The sequence below is a fragment of the Primulina tabacum genome, chromosome 18 (genome assembly GCF_025594145.1).
Source record: "Primulina tabacum isolate GXHZ01 chromosome 18, ASM2559414v2, whole genome shotgun sequence".
NCBI classification, from domain to species: domain Eukaryota; kingdom Viridiplantae; phylum Streptophyta; class Magnoliopsida; order Lamiales; family Gesneriaceae; genus Primulina; species Primulina tabacum.
In genome coordinates, this window is record NC_134567.1 from 27178562 (window position 1) to 27201703 (window position 23142).

A 23142-nucleotide genomic window follows, 5' to 3' on the forward strand; every position below is an offset into this window, starting at 1 on the left:
TCACTCCCCTTCTTTTGATTCTAATTTTCTTCCCTTTTAAGGTCTACTTGTTTCCTTTTTCTTTGCTTGAGGCTTACGTACTTGAAATTTGATGGAAGAATGGCTTCATTAAAAGTCATAAGAAACTTAGCGACACACGTTTTTGGTATGGTTTCTCTGTCAATTATCATGCATGTTTTCACAATTCATGTGCATATAATATACATATGTATTTGATTATCAATTATTGATTAGGTATTTAGATTAGGAAAATGCTATGTGTACATAATGGGTTATATAGAGGCTTACATGTAATCATTAATTAATTATTAAATTACAAATAAAACCCTCACCCTAAATTGATAGACTACCTATTCTATTAATTATTTCTTCTCCTATCTCAGCCCTCACTCCAAATCGATTGACTGTATCTTTCTTCTCCTCTCCCAACCCTCGCTTCCAAATCCATATGTGGTAAAGACGAAGAAAAAATCGAGATCATAGAAATATTCTATTGCTTATCGAGACGACCATCTATTCTCTCTGTTTTACATCTTTATTACTGTAAATTAAGGTTAGTTTTTTTTCTTCCAATTTGTTGTTTCGTTTGTTTTGGATGTAGATTCGTAAAAGAGATTGTAGATTGTTTCGTTTGTTTTGGATGTTGTTTCTAATCCCTATTCTTCTCCGTCTAAAATAAATTATAATAATAATCACAATTCTAACTAATAATATCAGCCAGCCCAAATAATTCAAAAGTTCTAGCCTTGTTTGCTCTGTTTGTTTACTTTCTGACATCCACATGTTGTATCATATATGTGACTTGTTATACAAATTGTTAATTTCAAATTTTAAAATATATAACATCAATTAGAGTGATGATGTTGATATATATGTGTGTGTATATTCTAAAAAATTAATAAAATATACCGAAGAACAAGATAATTATCATACATCCCATTATAATATCTTCCCATTATATTTGGCTCCTTCTCCTTGCATTTACAGGACCCATATCCGACGAAGCTCTTTAATGTCTGACCCAGGTAATTGAATATCTCACATCTCATTTATGATGATGAAACTCAAAAGCTTCTCGAGTGGATTGAAACTAAAGCAAGTGATCTTGCTATATCAAAGTTGGGATCGGGTTGTGGTCGTAATTTGATATCACAACTGAGCATGCAAGTAGATCATGTTGATGATGCAACCCAAGTTTCTACTTGCAAAGTTCTTGACCCAAAGTACACTAAAACAAAAGGAGCCCCTAAGAAGCTTCGAAAGAAAGGTCCATTGGAGAAGTCTTCTAAGAAATCGAAGGTACGATATATTCATAATACTTCTTTAATTAAGTCGCATCAATAGCTTGCATTCTATTCATACATATGTTGTTTTTGTAGGTATCAATGATATCAAGCAAAGAAAAAATTCTCAACCAAAAAAAATTCAATCCAGTAATGTGTTTATACAACCACCTGATCAAAATGCTGTGATGACTCCGCTCTCTTTTTCACAACAATTAATGGTACGATATTATGTTTTTCATGTTTCATGTTGCTAATCACTCACACACACATATGTTTGTTTCTTATATTTGCATAATAATTATAGGGTGTTCATCACCGTCCTTGGAATATCGATTACGGAGTACATTTAGTATCCAACTACGGAGGTGATCAAGCATCGACAACACCATGCTCGTCAAGATGGATTTCGAATGATGATGAAGTGATCGGATCTATGGGTGTAATAAATTATGAAGCAAGTTAATTGGACATGCAATTAGATGTACTTGAATTTAGATTATTTTTTACAAGTTAGAAGACTCTGGATTTGAAATGAATATGAAATTTCATATTTCTTCAACGCAATTTAATGTGTTATGGTTTTTATGTTCATTTCATGGAAACTCTATTAGTACGTTATATGTTTTCATTAAGAGATCATAATAATTTATTATTGTAGTTACAATCATTAATTTTTTTAATTTTAAAAATCATTACTATTAATTTTTTATATGATTTATTAAATATTGAAAAATATAATATTTATCAAAATATATTTTTTTAAAAAAAATGTATGATAAATCTCAGGACTTGCATTAAAAAAAAAACAATTTAATATTATTGATAGGAGAAGAAATAATGAATGAAATGTGTAGTCTATCAATTTAGGATGAGGGCTTAATTGTAATTTAATAATTAATTAATAATTACATGTAAGCCTCTATGTAACCCATTATGTACACATAGCATTACCCATTTAGATTATTGGTAGAAGGCAGCTGGTTACCACGACTTTAGGTAGTATTCGATTGGACTTCTAACTCTACTCAAAAGTTATGGAAATTGGTTTTTTTAGTATTTTTCTAAAAAAAATGTTGTTCGGATATAATTTGGTGTCCGATAAAGTGATATTTAGTCCTGATCGGCAAAATCCTTAAAGTGAAAAAAGAATCTTTTAGAAAAATTATAAAGAATTCGTGATTCTATGATGATTATTTTTTGAATAATTGATTTTAAATAGGAAAAAAAAAAAGATGTGTATGGTGATAGTAGCCAAAAGTTATGATTGTTCGACTACATAAAATGGAGTAAAAAATCCAATATCCTGGCTCGTAAACTTGACTAAATAGTTGTAAACGACTGATACATAAACGGATCCTCGTACTCGTAAATTTAATGGGTAGTTACTTGTGTCACAAATACTCGTAAGAGGCGTCTGGAATCCAGACGTATATATTTCGACGCTCAAGTCAGAAAACCACGCTATGAACTTCTGTCAAAGCTAGAGAGCTCAAATGAGAGAAATGAAAATGTACTTTTGAGTATGCGAGATGTTCTTGATGTTTAGGATTATTCAAGGGTTTAGGCTTTCGTATTCACTATGGACCCAAAATAATTAATTTGATTGAAATATTGAAATGGGCTAGATAATAAAATGGGGTTTATAAAATCAATATAAATTTCTTCTTTTATTATGATCACTCTAAACTCAAGATCTCAATAATAATAAATAATTTGTTGGCAAGTAAATTTTTAACCAAATAGTGAAGGAAATTATATACACTATTGTTATGATTACTATACCATTTTTAAAGGAAAAATATAATTAATTCTTTCGCGTTCAGTTCTTGACCTCCAATTCACGCCTATTTTACTGTAGATGGTGTGGATAGCAAGTAATGACACTGTCTTCAATTTACAATCAAATCCTGTGGAAGGTGACCATGTAGTGCATATTACTCAAGAAACAGATGGAAGGGCAAGGAAAATATAGTTTATATTTAATTAACCAAAGATTGATTAATGCGTAAAATCGAACGATAGTTTATATTTTATCAACCAAAGATTGATTAATGCGTTAAAATTGAACGAGCAGATATCATTTGATGTTATGGACGAAAACCGAAGGAACATACGTGGGAAGCCGTGACCTCCCCGTTTTACTGCGCCTCCGTTGTGCACATCCCAGATGAAATTGAAGATCAACTTATCATCTCGATATTCTCATCATTCAACCGAGGCGAGGCTCTCTTAAGTAGTCTCCGAAGCACAATGAAAATGAATTCACCACTATCAAGGTCGAGGACTCTAGTTCTTCCATCTCTCTGCAAGCAACCTCGACAACGGAGAGAACTATGATTTTTAGGCCATGCTCGGGTCTGCCCAAGTATGTATCATAATTTTATATTCATATTTTTTGGTCAACTTAAATTCACCATATGACCCGTAATGAATTAATGCTCGCATTACAGATAGGCTTGTCAAATTGGGTCAGGCCCGTCGGGTCGGCCCGCCCCGCCATAAAATTGAGCGGGTTGGGTTGATAAAATAGCAGCCCGTTTGGAGGTGGGCCAAACGGGTTGAGCCCGTTTGGGTTGCGGGCCAAATGAGTTGAGCCCGTTTGGGTTGCGGGCTGGCCCGCCAAATTAGGGTAGAATTTTATATTTTTAAGTTTTATATAAAAATTCCTATTTCTTCCTTATTTTTTCTCATGTGCCTAACTTCAATCACTCTGGTAAAATCTATATGCTTCTATTTTTTTTTTGAAGATGTTATACTCTTCAGTCCCCTCCCTTTTTTTAATGTTTAACTCGAACTAATCCAGAATTATCAAAATAATATAGTAAATAAAGTAATTATCTGTATTATTGAAAACATAATATTACATGAGTTAATTTTTAGTACATGTGTACGATGAAATCTTGTGTGAATTAGAATAAACACTTTATTTTTTTTATGTATTATGTTGATTGTTGTATGCTTTCAATGTCTTATTTCAATGTTTTTAAGTTTTTTATGAAAATATTTGACTGAAATATATTTTTCTTCTATGTTTATTTTAATACTGTTTAGTATTTTTTTTAAAAAAAAATAATAAGCGGGTTGGCCCGCCTAGCCCGCGGCCCAAGATGGGTTGGGCTGGGTTGGCCATTTAGAGGCCCGCCAAAATGGCGGGCTGGCCCGCCCCGCCCCGCCCCGCCTAATGGCGGGTTGCGGGCTGGCCCGCCTCGTCAGCCCGTTTTGACATGTATAATTACAGATTCTAGCTTACTCTTGAAAGCAATTCTACAAATTAAAACAATATCAAATAAGATTTTTTTTTTAAATCGTATTATTCATTCATGTCTTTCAAATTTTTATCTTGTGGATTATGCATCTCTCAGTTATTTAATTGAGTATGTCTCTTGTAAGACGGTCTCACGAATCTTTATCTGTGAGACGGGTCAACCCTACCGATATTCACGATAAAAAGTAATATTCTTAGCATGAAAAGTAATACTTTTTCATAGATGACCCAAATAAGAGATCCGTCTCACAAAATACGATCTGTGAGACCGTCTCACACAAGTTTTTGTCTATTTAATTTTGTTAACCAAATGGTGTCTGAGACCTGAAATTTAATATGATGCTCTGAGTAATATTTGATCTTATTGATAGCAATTTTATAATATGTCATATGATTGTTATGTCAGCAGGTCTCTTGTGAGACGATCTCACGCACGGATCTTTATCTGTGAGATGTTAACTCTGTCTATCCGTGAAACGTGTCAACTCTGCTTATATTTACAATAATAAGAATATTTTTAGCATAAAAAGTAATATTTTTTCATGGGTGGTCCAAATAGGAGATTCGTCTCACAAAATTGACTCATGAGATCGTCTAACAAAAGTTTTTTTGTGTTGTTATTATACCAATTTATTTTAAATTAGTTAAAACATAAATAAAATTGACAATCCCATGGAGGAAAGTTCTGTAACCTTTTTTTTTACCATTCCACAACAAGCCGAGATATAAAATCAAGAAAATACACACACAAAAAACAATCTCCACACGTTGACTTCTTCATTTATTAATTTTCATCTAAAAATTAATGAAATATAGACAGCATCTAACAGCTTGGATTAGTAATTTAATCCAAATTATTAAATAATAATAGAAGTGGGTTCGAAGTAATTTTAAAATACGGAAATGCTTTATTAATATAAAATTAAAATAAAAAGTACAATTAATATAAGGAAGACGAGTTTGGGGAAATTTTCAAATCTTACGTACATAGAGAGGTTCGTGTTCTATTAGTAAACCCCCTTATCCGTTAATTATATTATAACAATGTAGCAATCTCAAAGTAGGGTTGCAGCTCCGTTGACTATTTTAATCTCATAACAATCAATTAATCAAGAATCTCCACTATTAATGAAAAATTGTCGTAGAAGATTTTTATTTTTTTTTTTGTTGTCTTTTAAAGAAAAAATAAAAAAAATTGGAACGTGCATAATTGGTTGGTTGTTGAATATAATGCAACTCGTGGTGACAAATATAGGAATTTTGACTCCCAATTAAGTTGTCATGTACAATGTAGCTTGAATACTATGTGGGAATTGATCTGATTCAACTAACAAAATTATCTGAATTGTTGTAACGTTTGATATCCTCTCGATCAAATTCAAATACTGGTACGATAATTCATAATGCAATGTCAAAAATATTTCTAGCCATACAATGTTGTTTTCAAAAGTTCCCAATACAATTTATCATCTGTACAGACGTGAAAAGGCATGCCACGTGAAATCTATTTTGATGCATCGTTCAGAGGATTCTCGTTAGCTAGTCTGGCAGAAATGACTCTATCAAGAGTCTCGTTTGAGACTTTGATTCCGGTTGTCTCCAAGTATGCCACAATTGCAACGGATGCATCGAGTTCCTCGAGATCGAGACACAGGCTGATGATTTCATCATATAACGGGCTGAAAATAAACGTAGTACTAAAGATAAGAACACGATAACAGAGACTTTTTAACAATATTTTGAGGATTAGTTAACATAAATATATTCATTCGGGGAAATAGCTGAGTTGAACTACTAGTAAAGAACGAGAAAATGTAATGATTTGTCAGGTTAGATATATCAAATTTATGTAAACAAAAACGTGTCGCTGCAAAATGGGCAACAAAGGCTGAACTTTCGAGAGGTTTGAGCAAGTAGAAGAATCAAACAGAGAGTAGCGATAACCAAGCTTTTAGAAGAAAAAGTCCAGAACATTATCCAAACAATGGAGACCAGATATTCATGTAGTCAGATCCCAAAAGATTGAGAAGAAAGGTCTATCTGATATTTATGGTGCCGAGTAGGTTGAAAATCTGGTTAAAATGGATCTTTGACAATGGTTCATTTGAAACAGGTAGGCACCTCAATCCAAAGTGAAAACAAATTGATCAAATTTCCCATCTTAGTATGATTTCACATACAATAATACGATTTCACGCCTGCACATTCTGCTCGAGTTAATTCTACAAACACTTGAAAAAGACAAAATAATACAACTGAAACTTCATCTAACCTGCCAAATACATAGCCAAGACGGTGTGTAGTCTGCAGAATCTGCAAGAAGGCTGAAGGCATAGGAGCTCGTATGGCAGCTCTAAGTACCATGGCACAGTCCCCAATAGTTGGATTTCCACCCAACTCAATTACCTAAAAAAACATTTTACAAATTTTCTTATGGAGCCAAAAAATGTAATATAAATATACACAGCTAATGAGACATGAACTAGAATGCACTGTCATGACCAGAAAATCAGTTCGGGCATAATTTATCAGCTGGCTACAAAAACAATGCTTGATGAGCTTTAATTACCATGAGGGGAGCACAGAACCAAATTGACGAAATATTAGATAAATAAAGAGAATTTCAGAGAACAAAGTTGGTAATTAACTTGGCGTAACGAGATCGTAGTGTATCAGAAACAAAATTTAAAACTCCAAGAAATGCTTGGAGATGGTTTAGTTCCATTTCATTAAAGTTTCTCATCACGTGTCACATGTAAGATGATGAAATAATTTCCTGAGAGTAAAACTATGTATACGCAAGCTCAATACCATACCATTCATGTATGTTACTTTAAGAGACTCCAAGTTCTCAAAACCAACTTTTTGTATTCTTTAATATCATTCTGTCAATACATAGGAACGGTTGACACTCAAACCATAGAAATGGGTTTAAATAAGAAACAGTATTACCATTGTCATTACTTTAACAGCCAATTCAACTTCCCATTCCTGTGACCAACGTCTGGGAGTCTTGTTCTTGAGTTCCATTTCCCACGTCCAACCCCAAGCATCAGCTATTGTATACATATCCGATACATCAAACACTTTCCTCCTCCTCAATTCCTTGAATGCTTCATGAATATCCAAAGGAAACCAATCATCGTCATCGTCATCCTGCACTCATTGACACTACATGAAATCAGATTCATTGATTGAAAAAAAATGAAATTGCAACCTTGTAAGTGGCATTACAGTATATTTGTAAATTATTTCATAAAAGCTCAGAAAATCAAGAAAGTGAGAAGCAATAGACATCAGAATCCTTAGGTATATGCACAAACTTTCAAATATTCCAAACAACGAAATATAAGAGTTAGCACTAGCTGGGGAAGCTTTTTTACCTCCATCGATACCCTAGACGACCTTCTTCTTGATTTTCTTGATGAACTAGTAGTTGGGTCAGAGTCTTTCAACAATTGCACTCCAATCATTTGAGGTGGCTTGGTAGCTTCAACTTCTTTATCTTTAACCCTTTCACCTACTTGAATTTCAGTAATTTCCACTTCCTCCTCCTCATCCATCTCATCATCTTCAGCCTCTTTTGCAACATCATCACTGCCATCAGCATCTTCTAAGACATCAAGAACTTCAAAATCTTTGACTGCCAACGGCTTGCTATGATTTTCATTAAGGCCCTCTCCGAGAAAACGACGTCTCCAGAACTCTGTATTCCCTTCTTCCAACTTGATGCGTGAAATTAATTCATCCAACTCTTCGTCAATCTATCATATAGATAAACTAAGTTTGATCAGTCATCGAACATTTTTTAATTTATTATATTCAATAAAGGGTGTTTTACGGTATATGACAAGTCCTAGTGATAGTAAAAAGAAATATCAAGGGAAACAGAACTACACTTGGAAAAGTAAAGAATGAGGTCAAGATTTACCTCTTCTTCTTCCTCTTCAATGGGGGGAACCCAAAGGGGTCTACCTCTAGAACGATTTATTCTCCTTGCTTTCTGCACACGCTGGTAGAGAACATTTCTAGTTCCATCAGTCGGTAAATCTTGAGCTTCCAGCTCTTCCTTTAGTTCTGATACTATCATTTTACTAGCAGCCTTCGGTTTCAAGGTATTCTGTTCTGGGCCTATTATGATTTTTTTCAATCTCTCCTCGACTCTAATGTAGTCTGATTCAGATACATTTCCTAACACAGCAGGTCCTTCATTGCGTAAGGTTTTCAAAAGTTTTCGATGATGTATTTTCCATTTCTCAAGACATTTTTGTTTGAATGAGGTCTCCCTAGGGTTGGAATATATAAAACCCTCTGCATCAGGATCTAAAGGTGTTTTTCCTCTCCGTGGAACCCATCGCTTGCGCTCCCCAGTTAGCCCACCTTCCGCTATGTATCTGTTCAGTGATTCCATCACAGGACTTAAGATCAAAACTGAAGGACGTTTTCTTCTAATATTGTCCGTTTACCAATGTTATAACAGCATCCCATAAATAAAAATTTCAGAAATAACAAAATATCCTCAAAGTTTTACCAAAGATTTATACAAGCATATCAAGTTGTTTTGGTTAATCAAAATTGTAAGAAATGATTAACAGTAAGTACAGAACACTCCACAAGACAAATAAAGTCACACGTTGAATAAAATAATCGAGGGGTTAACTCTTGCCATTTATTTCCGATAACAATGTTTAATGTACATATATATGCTATATCCACTAAATAATTCTCAACCACACAGCCTTCAAAAGCAACATGACCATGAATGGAAGGGTGTTGATTAGAAGTGGAAAGAAGGCAGCCATGTGGAGGGCTACAAATACCATGAACCTCCTTTACAATCCAGAACAATTTCGCTGCCCATCAATCTGCATCCCATCTAGTCCTTTCATGATGCTGAATCTGTGGGAATTTATTTTCCCTCTGGAGGATGATGTTTGACAATTACTTACTGGAAATGTTGAACTGGTGGTTGTAAACAGGTCCATCATTAAGAAAAAAAGTATGGAAGATATTTTATTACCTTCTCTAGTAGGATGGAGTATTTATAGTACCTTGGTAAAGACCAGCAAAATGATGGAATGAATAAAGATTCAACATCGAGCTATAACAAACATTTAGCATGTACAGATGTACAACTAGCATAATATTCTGTATTAAATTATTTACTTTTAAGATATGATTTGTTGTAATAGAATTAGAAATTAGTCTTTTGATAGGTTTCCCAACAGAAGTATGAAATTGGATGGATTTGGATCTCTTCCCGAAAGTAAAAACTCATCTTGTCAACCTGTATTTGCTTAAGCGTCTATTTTATCCTAATCAAAAAGAGAGACATCAAAGGCTAGTGGGAGAATCCTCACACTAGACCAGACTTTTCATTTGCAATTACTTTTGTAAATCATTTCATGCACAACTCAAGCAACTGACGAACAAAAAGCAGTGAAGCATATCTTGAGTTATCATAAAGTCTTCGCCATGTATGGTGTTCTTCAAACATGGCCATCTAGACACCAGGTTATAAAGACTTGGATTTAATAGAATCCTGATTGGGTATGAAGTTCATGTCAAGATATGTGTCATTTATAGGGGTAATCTGGTGACTTGAAGAAGCGAGAAACAAAATTTGGTTCCATTGACTAGTGTGGAAGGTTAATATTATGTTCTTTAACATGCAACTATGAAGCTTACCAGGTAGGAACTCCACCCAAATGAACTCGGTTTTTGGTTCAAAAAAAGAACCTACAACACTTCTACTACAACAAAATAGCTTCTGAAAAGCGAAAATAATATGGTGTTAACACAAATAACCAAGATAAAGCATGTCAAGCTCCGCACGAACTACATCAAAGATAACCTAGATAGGTTCTTTACATTAAGAATGTACAGTTGCAAAGTGAATGATGACTCATACTACAATGGGTCATTCTGTACCACTATTTAAGTTGGGCATTTGTAACATCGATAAACCGAATTGAGAGGGAGAGTTAAAAGTGTACAACTAGCATAATACTTTGAATTACTATATTTCCTTTTTGGATAATTTGATGTACTAAAATCACAAATTGACTAACAGTCATTGTATAGTTGACTTTCCTAAAATAGATAGTATATACTTTGTATAATGCTCCTTGAGATGTACGAAAATCTTTCAGCCAATTTATCAAATTAAACAAAAGGAAAAAAAAACTAAACCTGGCAATGTAATCAACTTCATATCCAAGTTCAGCTTCTTCTTGCAAAGGTTCAATCCATGAGCTAACCAGTGTCCGATATTTCCTGTTTAAGATCATAGCTCTAGGTGGTACTTGCTGGTTATCTCTTGCCATGGCTCAAGAGCTTCTAGTAACTCAACTATTTTTCCTGCGCTCAATGTGATTATCAGTAATAAAAAAGTTCCACTGACAGATTCTTGTGAACATATTTAAAGCATAAGAAAAATTACTACGAAAAATCTTTGGTGGACAAACTAATAAGCATGGAGCCTATTGATGATGATTCAATCTTCATGTAAATTCCACTACCGTAGACCTAAATAAAGATTTTATCCCATAGTAAAGATGATTATACCCAAAGGGCCTCCGCTGATTATATGAAATCACAATCTCTACCAGTTTCATTGAAAATTTACCATCTAGGTAGGTCAGGTTAGCATATTGCAGATCGATAGAATTCAAACAGAAAGGAAAGCGACAGCCAACAGGTTTAAATATACTTGAGGGATAGCATATGTTCAATCATTATCTAACATCATAGATGTACTGTATCTGAAAAATGTTAGTCCAACAACTTTTATGTTCATTAAACATTAATAGCCCTTCCACATTTGAAACCTTCAAAGGTGATGGTGCTAGGAAGCAAGAGAATACACACCTTCTCTGCATAATGCACGGAGGTATAAAGCTAGTGGATCCCCATATTGCCCTTCGTAATGTAAAAATTTGGTCCCACCTTCAAAGTTTTTGAGAGCACGAAAATGTCTGATGGCTTCGTTTATGACACAATACTTCGTAAAGCACTCCACTAACAACCTAACAAGATGACATGGAGTCATTTATGAGCCACTTATAAACCGTAAGCCAAAAGAATATGTTACTTATAGATAAGACACATTTGACATACTTCTTCATTCACTTCCTCATTTTGGCCTTAGTGCATCTATATAAGGAACTTGAATTTCAGCATAGACTGCACATTGTTTTGCAGAAAAATAACCTGATAAATTTTTTGTTCATAAACACACAGTTTATCCAATATACACTCCTATAAAAAGTAGATATTCATTACAAAATTGCAGGAATCTAACCGCATAAACTACACCTGAATACGTTAAAAATGCTACAAAGAAATTTTGATTCATAAAACAATTTCACGAATCTTGAATCATGCCATCTTATCGGTTAGTCAGAATGATGGTTCACAGATCAATGCAGGTGACATGAAGGTGTAATGAGAATGGTGGTTCAAAGATCAGTCCTGAATTCACAGAGACAGATGAATCAATCAAGAACAAATTATCCCAGTTGTCCAAAAGATGAAAATTTCTTACGCGTAGGTTCTCATATTTGGTTGCAAGTGCTTGTGATGTTCAACCATCATCCCAAGTAATTCAGCAACATCTTGAACCCTGGAACAACATATTGGAATCCAAACAACTCTTATGTTAATGGAAAGTAAACATCAGATCCGGATATATCAATTAAAAAACAAACAAACAGCAGGTCTGCATTCTTTCCACCTTAGTTTTATCGGTAACTATAGCAGCAGAAGCGCACGATACTAGTTAAAGTGAAACTGCCCACGCACCATACTATCCACAGCAAATTCTTAGTAAGCACACTAATTAGAGTTGGTCAATTGGGCAGAGCATCAAACTCCTAATTTGGTCACGTTACCACACCACATCTCACTGAAATATAAGTTTCCCAAATTACCCACTGAAGCAATCAAATTTAAACTGTTTTATTTAATCACAAGCAGCCCCTATTGTTTTCCTTAATCTAAGTATCTAATTGGTGGCACAGATGATTGCAATACGCAAGCCAGGCTTTTGGGAGTCAAAACTAGAAGATAGTAGGGAAGATCTAGGAGAATACGTAATCAGAGAACGAAAATACCAATATCTGAAAAATAAAGTAAAGACTTGTAGAAGACAGGATACCTGTCATATGACTCAGCTCTTGTATACGCTTGGATTACCCAATTATATGTCTCCGTGTCAGGTTTCATAAAATCTGGTAACAAAAAGCAAACAATAAGCTTAAACTTGTAAGACAGAAGTTAATGTTTTGTCTCTCTCATTGCCTATTTTAAACATAGTTTGGTGTCTGACATACAATGCAAATCTAAGCAGTCATTACGATCCCAAAAACTGTTTTAGATAAGAGAATGTGACCTACAATTTGATAGGCCTCTAAATACAAGTATGGGTGCATTTACAAGGGGTTGCATTGATACCACAGTTATATGAAAAAGGGTGAAATTAAAGTCGAGATTACATGCTGAAAAAATTAAGAAAACAACTGTCCTGTGGAGTATGAACCAAATCTACAAAAGTGTTTGGAAAAGGTCTAACTGCCACCAGCATTATCATGCATTCTTTTGGATATCCATAAAGACACTATTTTGTTTAAGGACCTTTCGACAGCTAAAATCAAAGTCAAAAGGACCTGAAGATGGTTTCATAAGCAGCTCGAGATAAATTCAATCACAATCTGGTCCTATCTTGATTGGAATTGTGGTAGATTTTGTTCATCTACCAGCCAATCCTTTTATCGATTGTCGGTCACATGCTCAAGTTGTGGGTAAAAGAAAGGATGGATGAGGAGGTTGATAAGCGGAAGGATTAGAGGGTTTGCATCCAAATGAAAAATGACAAGGAAAAAGTTCTGACGCGGTAGGTAAATGTATTGGAGAAGAGCAGAAGACGAAGGCCTCGATTGGAAACAATGCCGCCGAGGGAAGCTATGGGGAAGTTAAGGAGGTGTTCAATTCTTTTTCTAAGAACTATGATGAGGTCAATCCATGTTTTTATGATCCTTCTCGTGCTTTCGAAGTATTGGATTTATGTGGAAATGACAATTGAGAGATGAGTAATTCAAGAGAAGACAACTCATTCATTAGACAATGGGGATCAGAGCCTTTCCCGGAGGACGAAATGTAGATTCTTCAGAAAAGGTCTCGCTAATTTTAAAAGATGAATTATTCAGGTAGCGCAGGAGTTAGTTTATGAGAATTGAGTAAAGATAAATTCAGGACATACAAGAAGGCATTTGATACATAAGTGTGAAAAAGTCTACGTCAGAAGGAAATCGTGTTTGGTTTTTGAAGAGCCTAATGTTGGGGGAAATCCTTCGAGGGAGGAGGGGTCAGAGATTAATCAGTGAAGATTTAGAGATCGAGGTGGACCAACTTCGTAATGTTTCAACCGAAGTTTGTTCTCTCGAGGATTCCGAATCATTTGTTTCAGATAGTCTTTAATCTTTAACCTCGGATAATACGACATCGATTCCACGAGGATTGGAGAACGTGAGGAACTTATTTACATCATCTCCTAGACTCCTACTCTTATGCAAAATCATAGGCTGATCCACGAGGATTTTCTTGACACTAGGGTGGGTAAGGTAAGTTTCTCCTTTTAACATTTCACCAAACAATCTTTTTCTCTCAATTTCATTTTTCCTTTACCTTTATCTTTCTTTTGTTCATCGAAAAGTGATGTGAGTAACATGGCAAAATCACTAAAGTTTGAAAAGTCAGAGGATTCGGGTATTATATTTTTAGAAGAGGATGGTGTGAATCTGAATCAAGGGCTGGAAGTGGTTCAGAGTGTTCGGAGGTATTGATTGGCGATCTGATAATTTTCTATCTCGGTTGCAGATGGAGAAAACGTCGCTAATAAATTTAGTAGGAAACAGATCAACGAATTTTAAAATAGAGTTAATCGATTGGCATTCTGGGATAAATTACGAGAAAGGGATTATCCATAGGGGCCATTGAGTGGCTAAATGAAGATCCAATCTTGGAATATAAGGGGAAGGGGTTCAACTAGACATATGGAGTTGACAAAACGGTTAGTATTTGGAAGCCTAGATTTGTGGAATGGTTAGTGTTACAAGTTGTGGGAAGATCAAGGGGTATTCTGGTGGTATGGGATACCAGATCGGTATTGGTTAAGGGTAGTCTGACATGAGAGTTCTCAATATCTATAGAAGTTGAAAAGGTTAAAGTAACCAAGTTGTGGTTTTCAGATGTTTATGGGCCATGTAAAGCGACGGACAGACAAGCCTTTTGGGATGAATTGGTTGGATTGAGAATGATATGCTGTGAACGTTGGTTTGTAAAGGGACTTCAATGTGGTCATATATCTTAGTGAGAAAATGAACAATAATTCCTTGACATTGCTTTGATTCTTTGATTAGGGAGCTGGAATTGTGTGATTCACCCCTGTTCAATGTAAAGTTCACTTGGTCAAATTTGAGAGAATATCCTATTTGCTATGGACTCAATAGATTTCTGCTCTCAAGGGGATGGCTAGATTCTTTTCCATTTTATTGACAAACGGTCTTACCCATAATTGTATTGGATCACTTTCCCTTGATTCTTGACACTTCAAAAGGTATTTGGGGTCCGACTCCTTTCAGATTTGAGAATGTGTGGTTGGAGATGAAGAATTCTAAGAAAGAATTTGCAAATTGGTGGAACAAAAAATATCCTCATGGTTGGGAAATATATAAATTCATGAGGAAGCTTAAGATTTTAAAGACGGATAAGAAGAAGTAGAATGAAGACGTCTTTGAAAATTTAGAAGTGTAGTGAGTGGACATGGAAAAGAAGATTCGTGAGGTGGACGAGAAGGAGAATGAGGCTATGAGGGCCAGGGATCAATCACTTCGACGAATGAGATAAGGGAAGCTAGATGCGCCTGAGAAGATTTAATCCGTAAAAAGAACCTCGGAAGAATTAATATATAAAATGAACCAAATGATCAGTCAAAAGACTGAGGAGGTTAAATGGGTTAGGGAAAATGATTGCAATAAAAAAAATTTAATCGCTACTCAATATGCGAAGGAGCAGAACTATCATCAACAAATTGGAAAGAGTTGATGAATAGATTATTTCAAATAGAGAATAAATTGAGCTTCATCTAATAAAGTTTTTCCAAAAGTTGCATTGTAAAACCGATGGGAGAGAAAATAAGCGTAGAATAGAGCTCCATTAACAGTGTTTCTACGACAGAATTGGAGAAACATATTTCCGAGAAAAAAATTAAGAGAGCAGTCTTTGACGGTGATGGAACAAAAGCACGGGCTCGGGTGAGTTCACAATGGCGGTTTAGCAAATATAATCAAAAGAAATCTCATAAAGGTGTTAGTGAATTTTTTGAAAGAGAATTATCAATGGAATAACCAATGAGCCATACATTTGTTTGATACCAAAAAAAAACATATGTTCAAATTAAGGATTTTCGGCCCATCAGTCTGGTTACTATTCTTTACAAGATCATTGCTAAAGTTTTGTCACTAAGATTAAAGAGATAATATCTATCACGGTCACATATTCTCATAATGCCTTTATTGATGACAGACATATTCTAGACTGTTGTCTAATTGCAAATGAGTTGGTGGACAAACATAGGCTGAAGAAAATGAACGGATTGGTCTTTAAGGTCCATTTTGAGAAAGCTTCAATAGTGTTGATTGGGGCTTCTTGGATTTTGTGTTGCTCAAGAAAATTTTTGGGGAACGATGGCGTAAATAGATAAAAGGATGTCTTTCAAGTGTATCTTTCTCGATTCTTACAAATGACAGGCCTAGAGATAAATTTTAAGGTGAAAAAAAACTCAGGCAAGAAGACCCACTATCACCCTTCCTCTTTAATTTGGTGGTGGATGTGTTGGGTAGATTGGTTGACAAGGGAAATGAGATGGACCTTTTTAGTGGTTCGGAAGCAGGCAAAGAAAGGGGGAAATTTTTCCATATTCAGTTTGCGGATGATATATTATTTTTTGTGAAGAATGAGAGTAATGAGGTTTATGGCTGAGATTTTACACTTTTTCTGTGAGATGTCGAGGTTAAAGATCAATTTTGCAAAAAAGTGCTTTACTGGGATCAATTGCGAAGCAAAGGATGCGGACATGTTAGCATGTGAAATTGGTTGTGTGAAGGAATCTTTGCCCATAAGATACTTGGTAGTTACTTTGGGCGGGATCCTTTGAAGGTTTCTTTTTGGAAGCTAGTTTTTTTATGATGGATAAGAAGTTGGCAAGTTAGAAGAAAGCTTTCTTATCTACAGCTGGAAGATTTATTTTGATTTCAGCAGCGTTGAATGCATTGTCAGTATATTTCATAGTCCTTTTAGTGTTCCCCTGGCTATAGCGGAAGCCATGGAGAAGATTATGATAGATCTTTTGTAGGATGCAGCGAATGGGGATAACCATGGTCACTGGGTCGTTCGGGATCAAGTTTGTAGACTAAACGAGCGAGTGGGTTTGGGTATTTGTAATATTTGTTTTAGGAACAAAACAAGGTTCTACTAGGGAAATAATGATGGAGATTTTCTAGCGAAAAGGAGTCGTTATGGAAGAAAATTTTGGTTAGCAAATATGAGACATGGAATAACGGTAGGTACCTTCAGAAGTCCATGGAAATTTATTTCCAAAATCTATCCGGTTTTTCTTCAGTAAGGGAGAGATAAGATTTGGTTTTGGGAAGATAGATGGTGGGGGAATTCATCTTTCCAGGATCTTTACCCGTCTTTATTCCAGACTCGATGGTCCATGATCATTTTTTCTTACTTTGCACAATTCAATTCTTCTAACCATTCTACTTTTTCTTGGAATTTCTATTTTCGGTGGGATCTCAAGGAATAGGACGCAATTGAGTTAGATTCTTTGATCGACTCTTCGGTCAGTGTCGGATTGATCGAAGATCGGAAGACAAAAAGAAGTGAGTTTGGGATTTTTCAGGGACAGTTTTCAATAAAATATTTCTCCAACTCTTTCTTTTCAGATTTTAGATATCCTTATTTTCTCTTTATCAAGTGATTTGGAAAGTGCCTATTCCATCCAAGGTACAAGTATTCTCGTGGATTAAAGCGCTTGGGAAATTACCATAATCTAAGATGTTGCAAAAAAGGTTATCTTCTTGTTTTCTTTGTCCAAATTGAAGTGTATTATGTCGGCAAGAGGTGGAGAATTGTGACTATTTAATCATCCATTGTCCCTTTTCATGCCTTTGGTTTAAAGCTTTGGCAGAGTTCGGCATGATTTGGGTATCTCTGATATCAACTTGGGATTTATTCGAGGCGGATCTCAGACCGGATTTGGGAAGGAGAGTCTTAATTTTTTGGAATATGGTGGTTCATTGTTTGACTTTGAGCAGGTCCGTGAGGATTGAGAGAAATAAGAGGATCTTTGAACATCAAGAAGACTCAATTGAGCAAAGTTGGGGCAAGATTAAATTCAAGGTTTTATGCTAGAGTTCGAGAATCGTAGAGTTCAAATCGTTCTCGATCTCAGATTTGTACATGAATTGGGATCTTGTATTATATTAATATATTTTGACTATGGATCTCACTTCATTTTATGTCTACCTCTAGTTCGTTTTTTTGTAATTATTTTTATTAAGCAATATAATATTTATATTTCAAATCTGGGATTTCAGCCCATTTCTAATCCATCATAATCCTTCTAAAGAGCATGTTTAAAATGGAGACACACAAACCGCGGTGTGGAACACATGACAACAAAAAAATTATCATTAAAATAAGCTAACAAGCAGATAACAAATTGACAAGTGAACACAAACCTTCTCCATATTCCATGTTCTCAAATGTAGCGAAAGCAATTTCGGGAATGCCGCAAGTAGCCTAGCCAAATCCAAAGACACGGTTCTTGAACATCATACCGATTGAAAATTACAAAAGTATTCTTCGGATGTACTGATCTACGTCTCATTGAAATAAAGTGCAAAACAACTTGTAAATATTCTAGTCAGTAGAACAAGTAATCAGAATATTGTCCTTCAGAATATTTAAATACCCGAATTTTTTCTGATACTGTCAGTAGTTCTACTTGCTACTACAGCAGATTTTAACATCTAGGTCTATCACAAACACAAACCCTAAGGCAGATTGTGGTGGTCAGAAGTAGTTTTTAAGTTGCGGTCATATTAAACCCAACTACTTTACATTCAAACCTGAAATACTGAAGGATCAAAGGAAAAAAGAGTACCTGCACACTCAATAGATGATTGAAATGAAATGTAGTTGCCATTCTACCAGCAGCCTCCATTTCGTAGGCTATAGTCAATGCATTTGAGTGATCGCCTGCTTTACAGTCTTCCTCAATTATGAGATCATAAAGTTCATCTGTAGCTCTAAGGCCACCTTCAGCACCCTTCAAGAACACTTTATTGGCAACTTCTAAATGACCACTCTTCACCAGCTCCTCTGATGTAATAACAGGATAATCAAACGCAAGACCAAACAAGAAAAATATTAAATTACATGAAACCAGCCAATCAACGACAGGCTTTTGCACAGTACCAACAAGAAGAAGCCAAGCATGGCGAATGTCATAGTTGAGTTTCTCCATTGCTGCAAGAATTTCTAGGCCTCTGGTAGAATGACCTTTTGCGCCAGATAATCGAATCAATGCAAGAAACGTTTCATGAAGCGGACGAAGACCCTCACTCAGTTCCCTTCTAAGAGCATGCATCTGCAAGATGAGCGTTTTCAGATAAGCTAACTACCCGATGCCTAAAGAATAAAAGTAATTTATTTTCAAGAACATGTAATGACATTTTGCAAATTTTGAGTTACCTTTTTGTCATGTGAAATATCAATAGAATAACAAGATGGAAATCCATGTTAATATCATCAAAATCCAAACAAATGTTATAGACTATTTCCTTAAGCATAACTGGCCCACTGAGTTACACTATAGCATGTCTAGGCGTGAAGGATGCTAGGGGATTCAACCTCAATCGCCTCTGCAATTTAACTATTGCTAACAAGGGCTGATAGATATATGCTAGTGTATATCAATCAAGGTGTTGAAGGACGTATGCTGAGGTGTTAGGGATAGAGATAGACATATGCGACGGGCACTAGTCAAAGCATTGAGATGGATATATGTCGATGTGTAACAACCAAGGTGCCAAGGATGGACACATCTTGATGCATATCTGTCAAGGCGTCTAGGATGAAAAAATGCTGCTGACATGTATCAATCAAGGTGTCGGGCACTCGTTTTCAGATGTATCAATAGTCCTCTTCTTCGAGCTAATCCGACGTTCAGATGAGAAACTCTCTTCTTCACCCCATAACGGAAATAAGCACTCGGGGTAAGGCAACAAGTAGAAGTTACTTGATGGGCAACGCGCGAGGCCAGTTAAGCACTTTAAATAAGGTGCGCCAGCCATAGTTTTTTAGAATGTGTATTTGTGAGGTGAATATTACTACGATATTACATAGGAACAAAAATACACTTCACAAACTTTTAGATAACAATGTATGTCAAAAGTTGACTAATCAATACATGGATTAAAAAACAACTTCAATCATCAAACCCCTCTGCGTCTTCCTCAATTATATCATCCTTATTTATAGAAGTTTTGGATCTGTATCCTTCTGTATCATCTTCGTATTATCGAGATTAAATTCTTCATCCTTTTCATTCATAACATGACACATATTAAATATAGAAGAATTTTCCCATCTCTTGATTGTGGTTGCTATAATTGTTCTTACCTCTTTTGAAGGACAGATCTACATATAAGCATCTTCACCGACCCCATAAGCATTTGCAACTTCAATTCTTGTCGAATTGTTATCATCAAATATAAAACAATTTCCTTAATCATTATTACAAATCGATATTCCATTGGTCGTTCATTATTGTCGTCTAAGTCATGCAAAAAAAATTGAATTGATGGTGTCTTGCATGTTATATCAACACCTCAAACCCTATAATACTTTATATAAACTAAACCGTTTAATATTTTTTCTGTTGGAGCGAAGCTACACTATTGACAAAAGTCTACTTTGATTTGACTTTCATGATAACAAATTTATTCAAATATTTTAAATCTTAAATGCTTACACCTTCGTGCTCTAAGACCTTCTAATTTCACTAACAAGCACAAGGAAGACTGATAACTTTTATGAAAAACACTCACAATTCTAGCATTGACCACTCATAAGACAACCCGCCTAATTTATATGTAAGTCTGAAGATTAGGCGGGTGTTTTAGAATTCACGTCTGTTATAGGTAAACTCTAAACACCCGCCCAAAAACTAGTCAGAGTTGCTGAAGCACACATGATTATAGCTCAATAAAAACATGTACACACACAAAATAAAAATAAAAATAAAAAATTAGGACCTATCTATCCGTAAACTATTTCAATGCACGCGTAAGCGACCAACTAATCTTACAGCGCCTTCTATATCTTGCTTGAGCACGTGAGACACCACCAATCCATGAAAAGACCGAGGCCCAGGCGTCAGCCCTGCGGCGATCATGTCGTAAATGACATCAGAAACTCCCGAAACGTCGCCATTCCGAGCTCGTTTCATCAACTCCTCCATGAACACCAGCCTCAGCAATTTCTCTGCGCTCGAAGGCGTGAAATTAATGTCTACATTACCATTGTAACCGTTGTCCTCGGAGGATTTCAAGTCGTGCTGCTGATGCTTTTTTCTTCGCGCCTTCCTTTGATTGTTGGAGACTGAGGCAGATGGAGATGCTGCGGCGGAGGTGGCGGCGATGGCGTTCCTAGCTGCGGGGGCGGATGACACGGAGAAAGGAAATGCTGCGTACGTTAGCAGTGTAGCCATTACCTTTTTTTCCCGAGTGGATAAGATGGTAAGGGAGGGAGGGGTAAAAGGAAACAGGGGAGGAATTGAATTTGGAAATTATTTGGGTCGGGTCAACTTGTGGATATTCCATGGAAAACATTTATAAGAGTAGCTATTATTGAAAAACTATCTTCGGATTGGAAAGATTTCAAGCATCATCTGAAACATAAATGAAGTGAGTTAAATGTGGATAAACTGATTATTACACTTCATATTGAAGAAAACAATAAGCTACACGATTGAATATTTCTGGATCCTGCTATGACTAAGGACCAATGTCGTCCAGTATGAATAGAGCTCAGAATCCGAGAAAATGATTGGGTAGTTTGATACAAGTGTCAATTTTGGACCCAAGAAAGATGCATTCAAAATTAAATTTATTCGTAAATGCTACAATTGTAGCAGTCCAATTCATAAGACTTCTGAGTGGCCAAACACCAAAGAAACAAAGGAGGCAAATATGGCGATGACATATCCAAGAGTTTTCGAATATGAATTATTGTGTCGTTATCTCCGAGGTGAACTTGAGGGTTTAAATCAAATGTAGTGGTGGATTGATACTGGTGTCATTCGCTATGTGTGTTCCGATGAGGAAATTTTTTCAGATCTGGTAATGGTGAAACTTTGTACATGAAAAATATGTTATTTCTGATATCAAGGGGCAAGAGAATGTTATCTTGAAGACGGATTTTAGGAAAACAGACTCTCAACAATGTATTGTATGTGTCAGAGGATTCGAAAGAACTTAGTGTCTTGTTCACTTTTAAATTAGCATGTTTTTTACATTGTCTTTGAAGTCGTATAAGGTTGTTTGTCTAATGATGGAATGTTTGTTAACAAAGTTTATGTAAATGATGGCATGTTCAATCTCAATGTAATTGATATCAAGCCATTAATTAGTAAATTTAATATTTTTTCTTACTTGTTTGTGGAATATTACATCATGTCATGATAATTATAATGCGATTCGTAACAGCTTGAAAAACAGACATAAATTTCATATTGATAATAAACACATATGTGAAACTTGTGTCGAGACAAAATTGAAAGATCATATCCCAAACTATTGAAAGAAATAATGAACCTCTTGATTTAATTCACTATATTTACGTGATTTAAAAGGAATACGAACATGTAGTCGAAATAGATACTTTATTAGTTTAGTTGATGGTTGAACAAAATTTTCTTATATGTATTTTATTAAAAGTAACGACGAATTTATTGAAAAGTTTGTCATCTATCAAATTAAAATTGAATATCAATTTAACAAAAAATTATATTGTTAATAAGTTATCGTTGAAGTGAAATAAATAATCATTTCATGAGTTTTATGCTCGACATAAAATCAAACATGAAAGAACCACGCCTTACAGCAAAATAACATTGTAGAGAGAAAGAATCGCACTTTAAAGAAAACGATAAGTGCAATCTAGCTTAATTATGACTTACCACATAACATGTGGGATGAAGTTGTTCTAACAACAAATTACATTTTAAATAAGGTGTCAAAAAAAAAAAAAACAAGATAAAAGTACATATGAGTTGTGGAAATGAAGAACTCATTGTTACCAATACTTGCGAGTTTGTGATGTATTTCCAACGTGACAATACGTACATCAAATATGGTAAAAAAAAAAATAATAAGACAAAAAACTGTTAATTACATATTAATTAGATATGCACAAAACAATAGTGATTTTAGGTTTATCGTGCATGAATCTCACACTCTC

The 23142-nt window shown here is 35.2% G+C and overlaps 1 protein-coding gene across 1 annotated transcript; it reads right to left on the bottom strand.

Moving 5' to 3' along the window:
- Positions 1-5887: 5887 nt before the first annotated feature.
- On the bottom strand, positions 5888-21479 carry LOC142533446 (uncharacterized). Its single transcript, XM_075640208.1, is given in 14 exon segments — positions 5888-6230; positions 6824-6957; positions 7504-7707; positions 7935-8315; positions 8483-8945; positions 10744-10882; positions 10885-10911; positions 11422-11579; positions 12098-12175; positions 12710-12782; positions 18357-18417; positions 18782-18999; positions 19096-19267; positions 20990-21479. Coding segments are annotated over 14 exon segments (2685 nt in total). The 5' UTR covers positions 21392-21479; the 3' UTR covers positions 5888-6055.
- Between the last annotated feature and the right edge of the window lie 1663 nt (positions 21480-23142).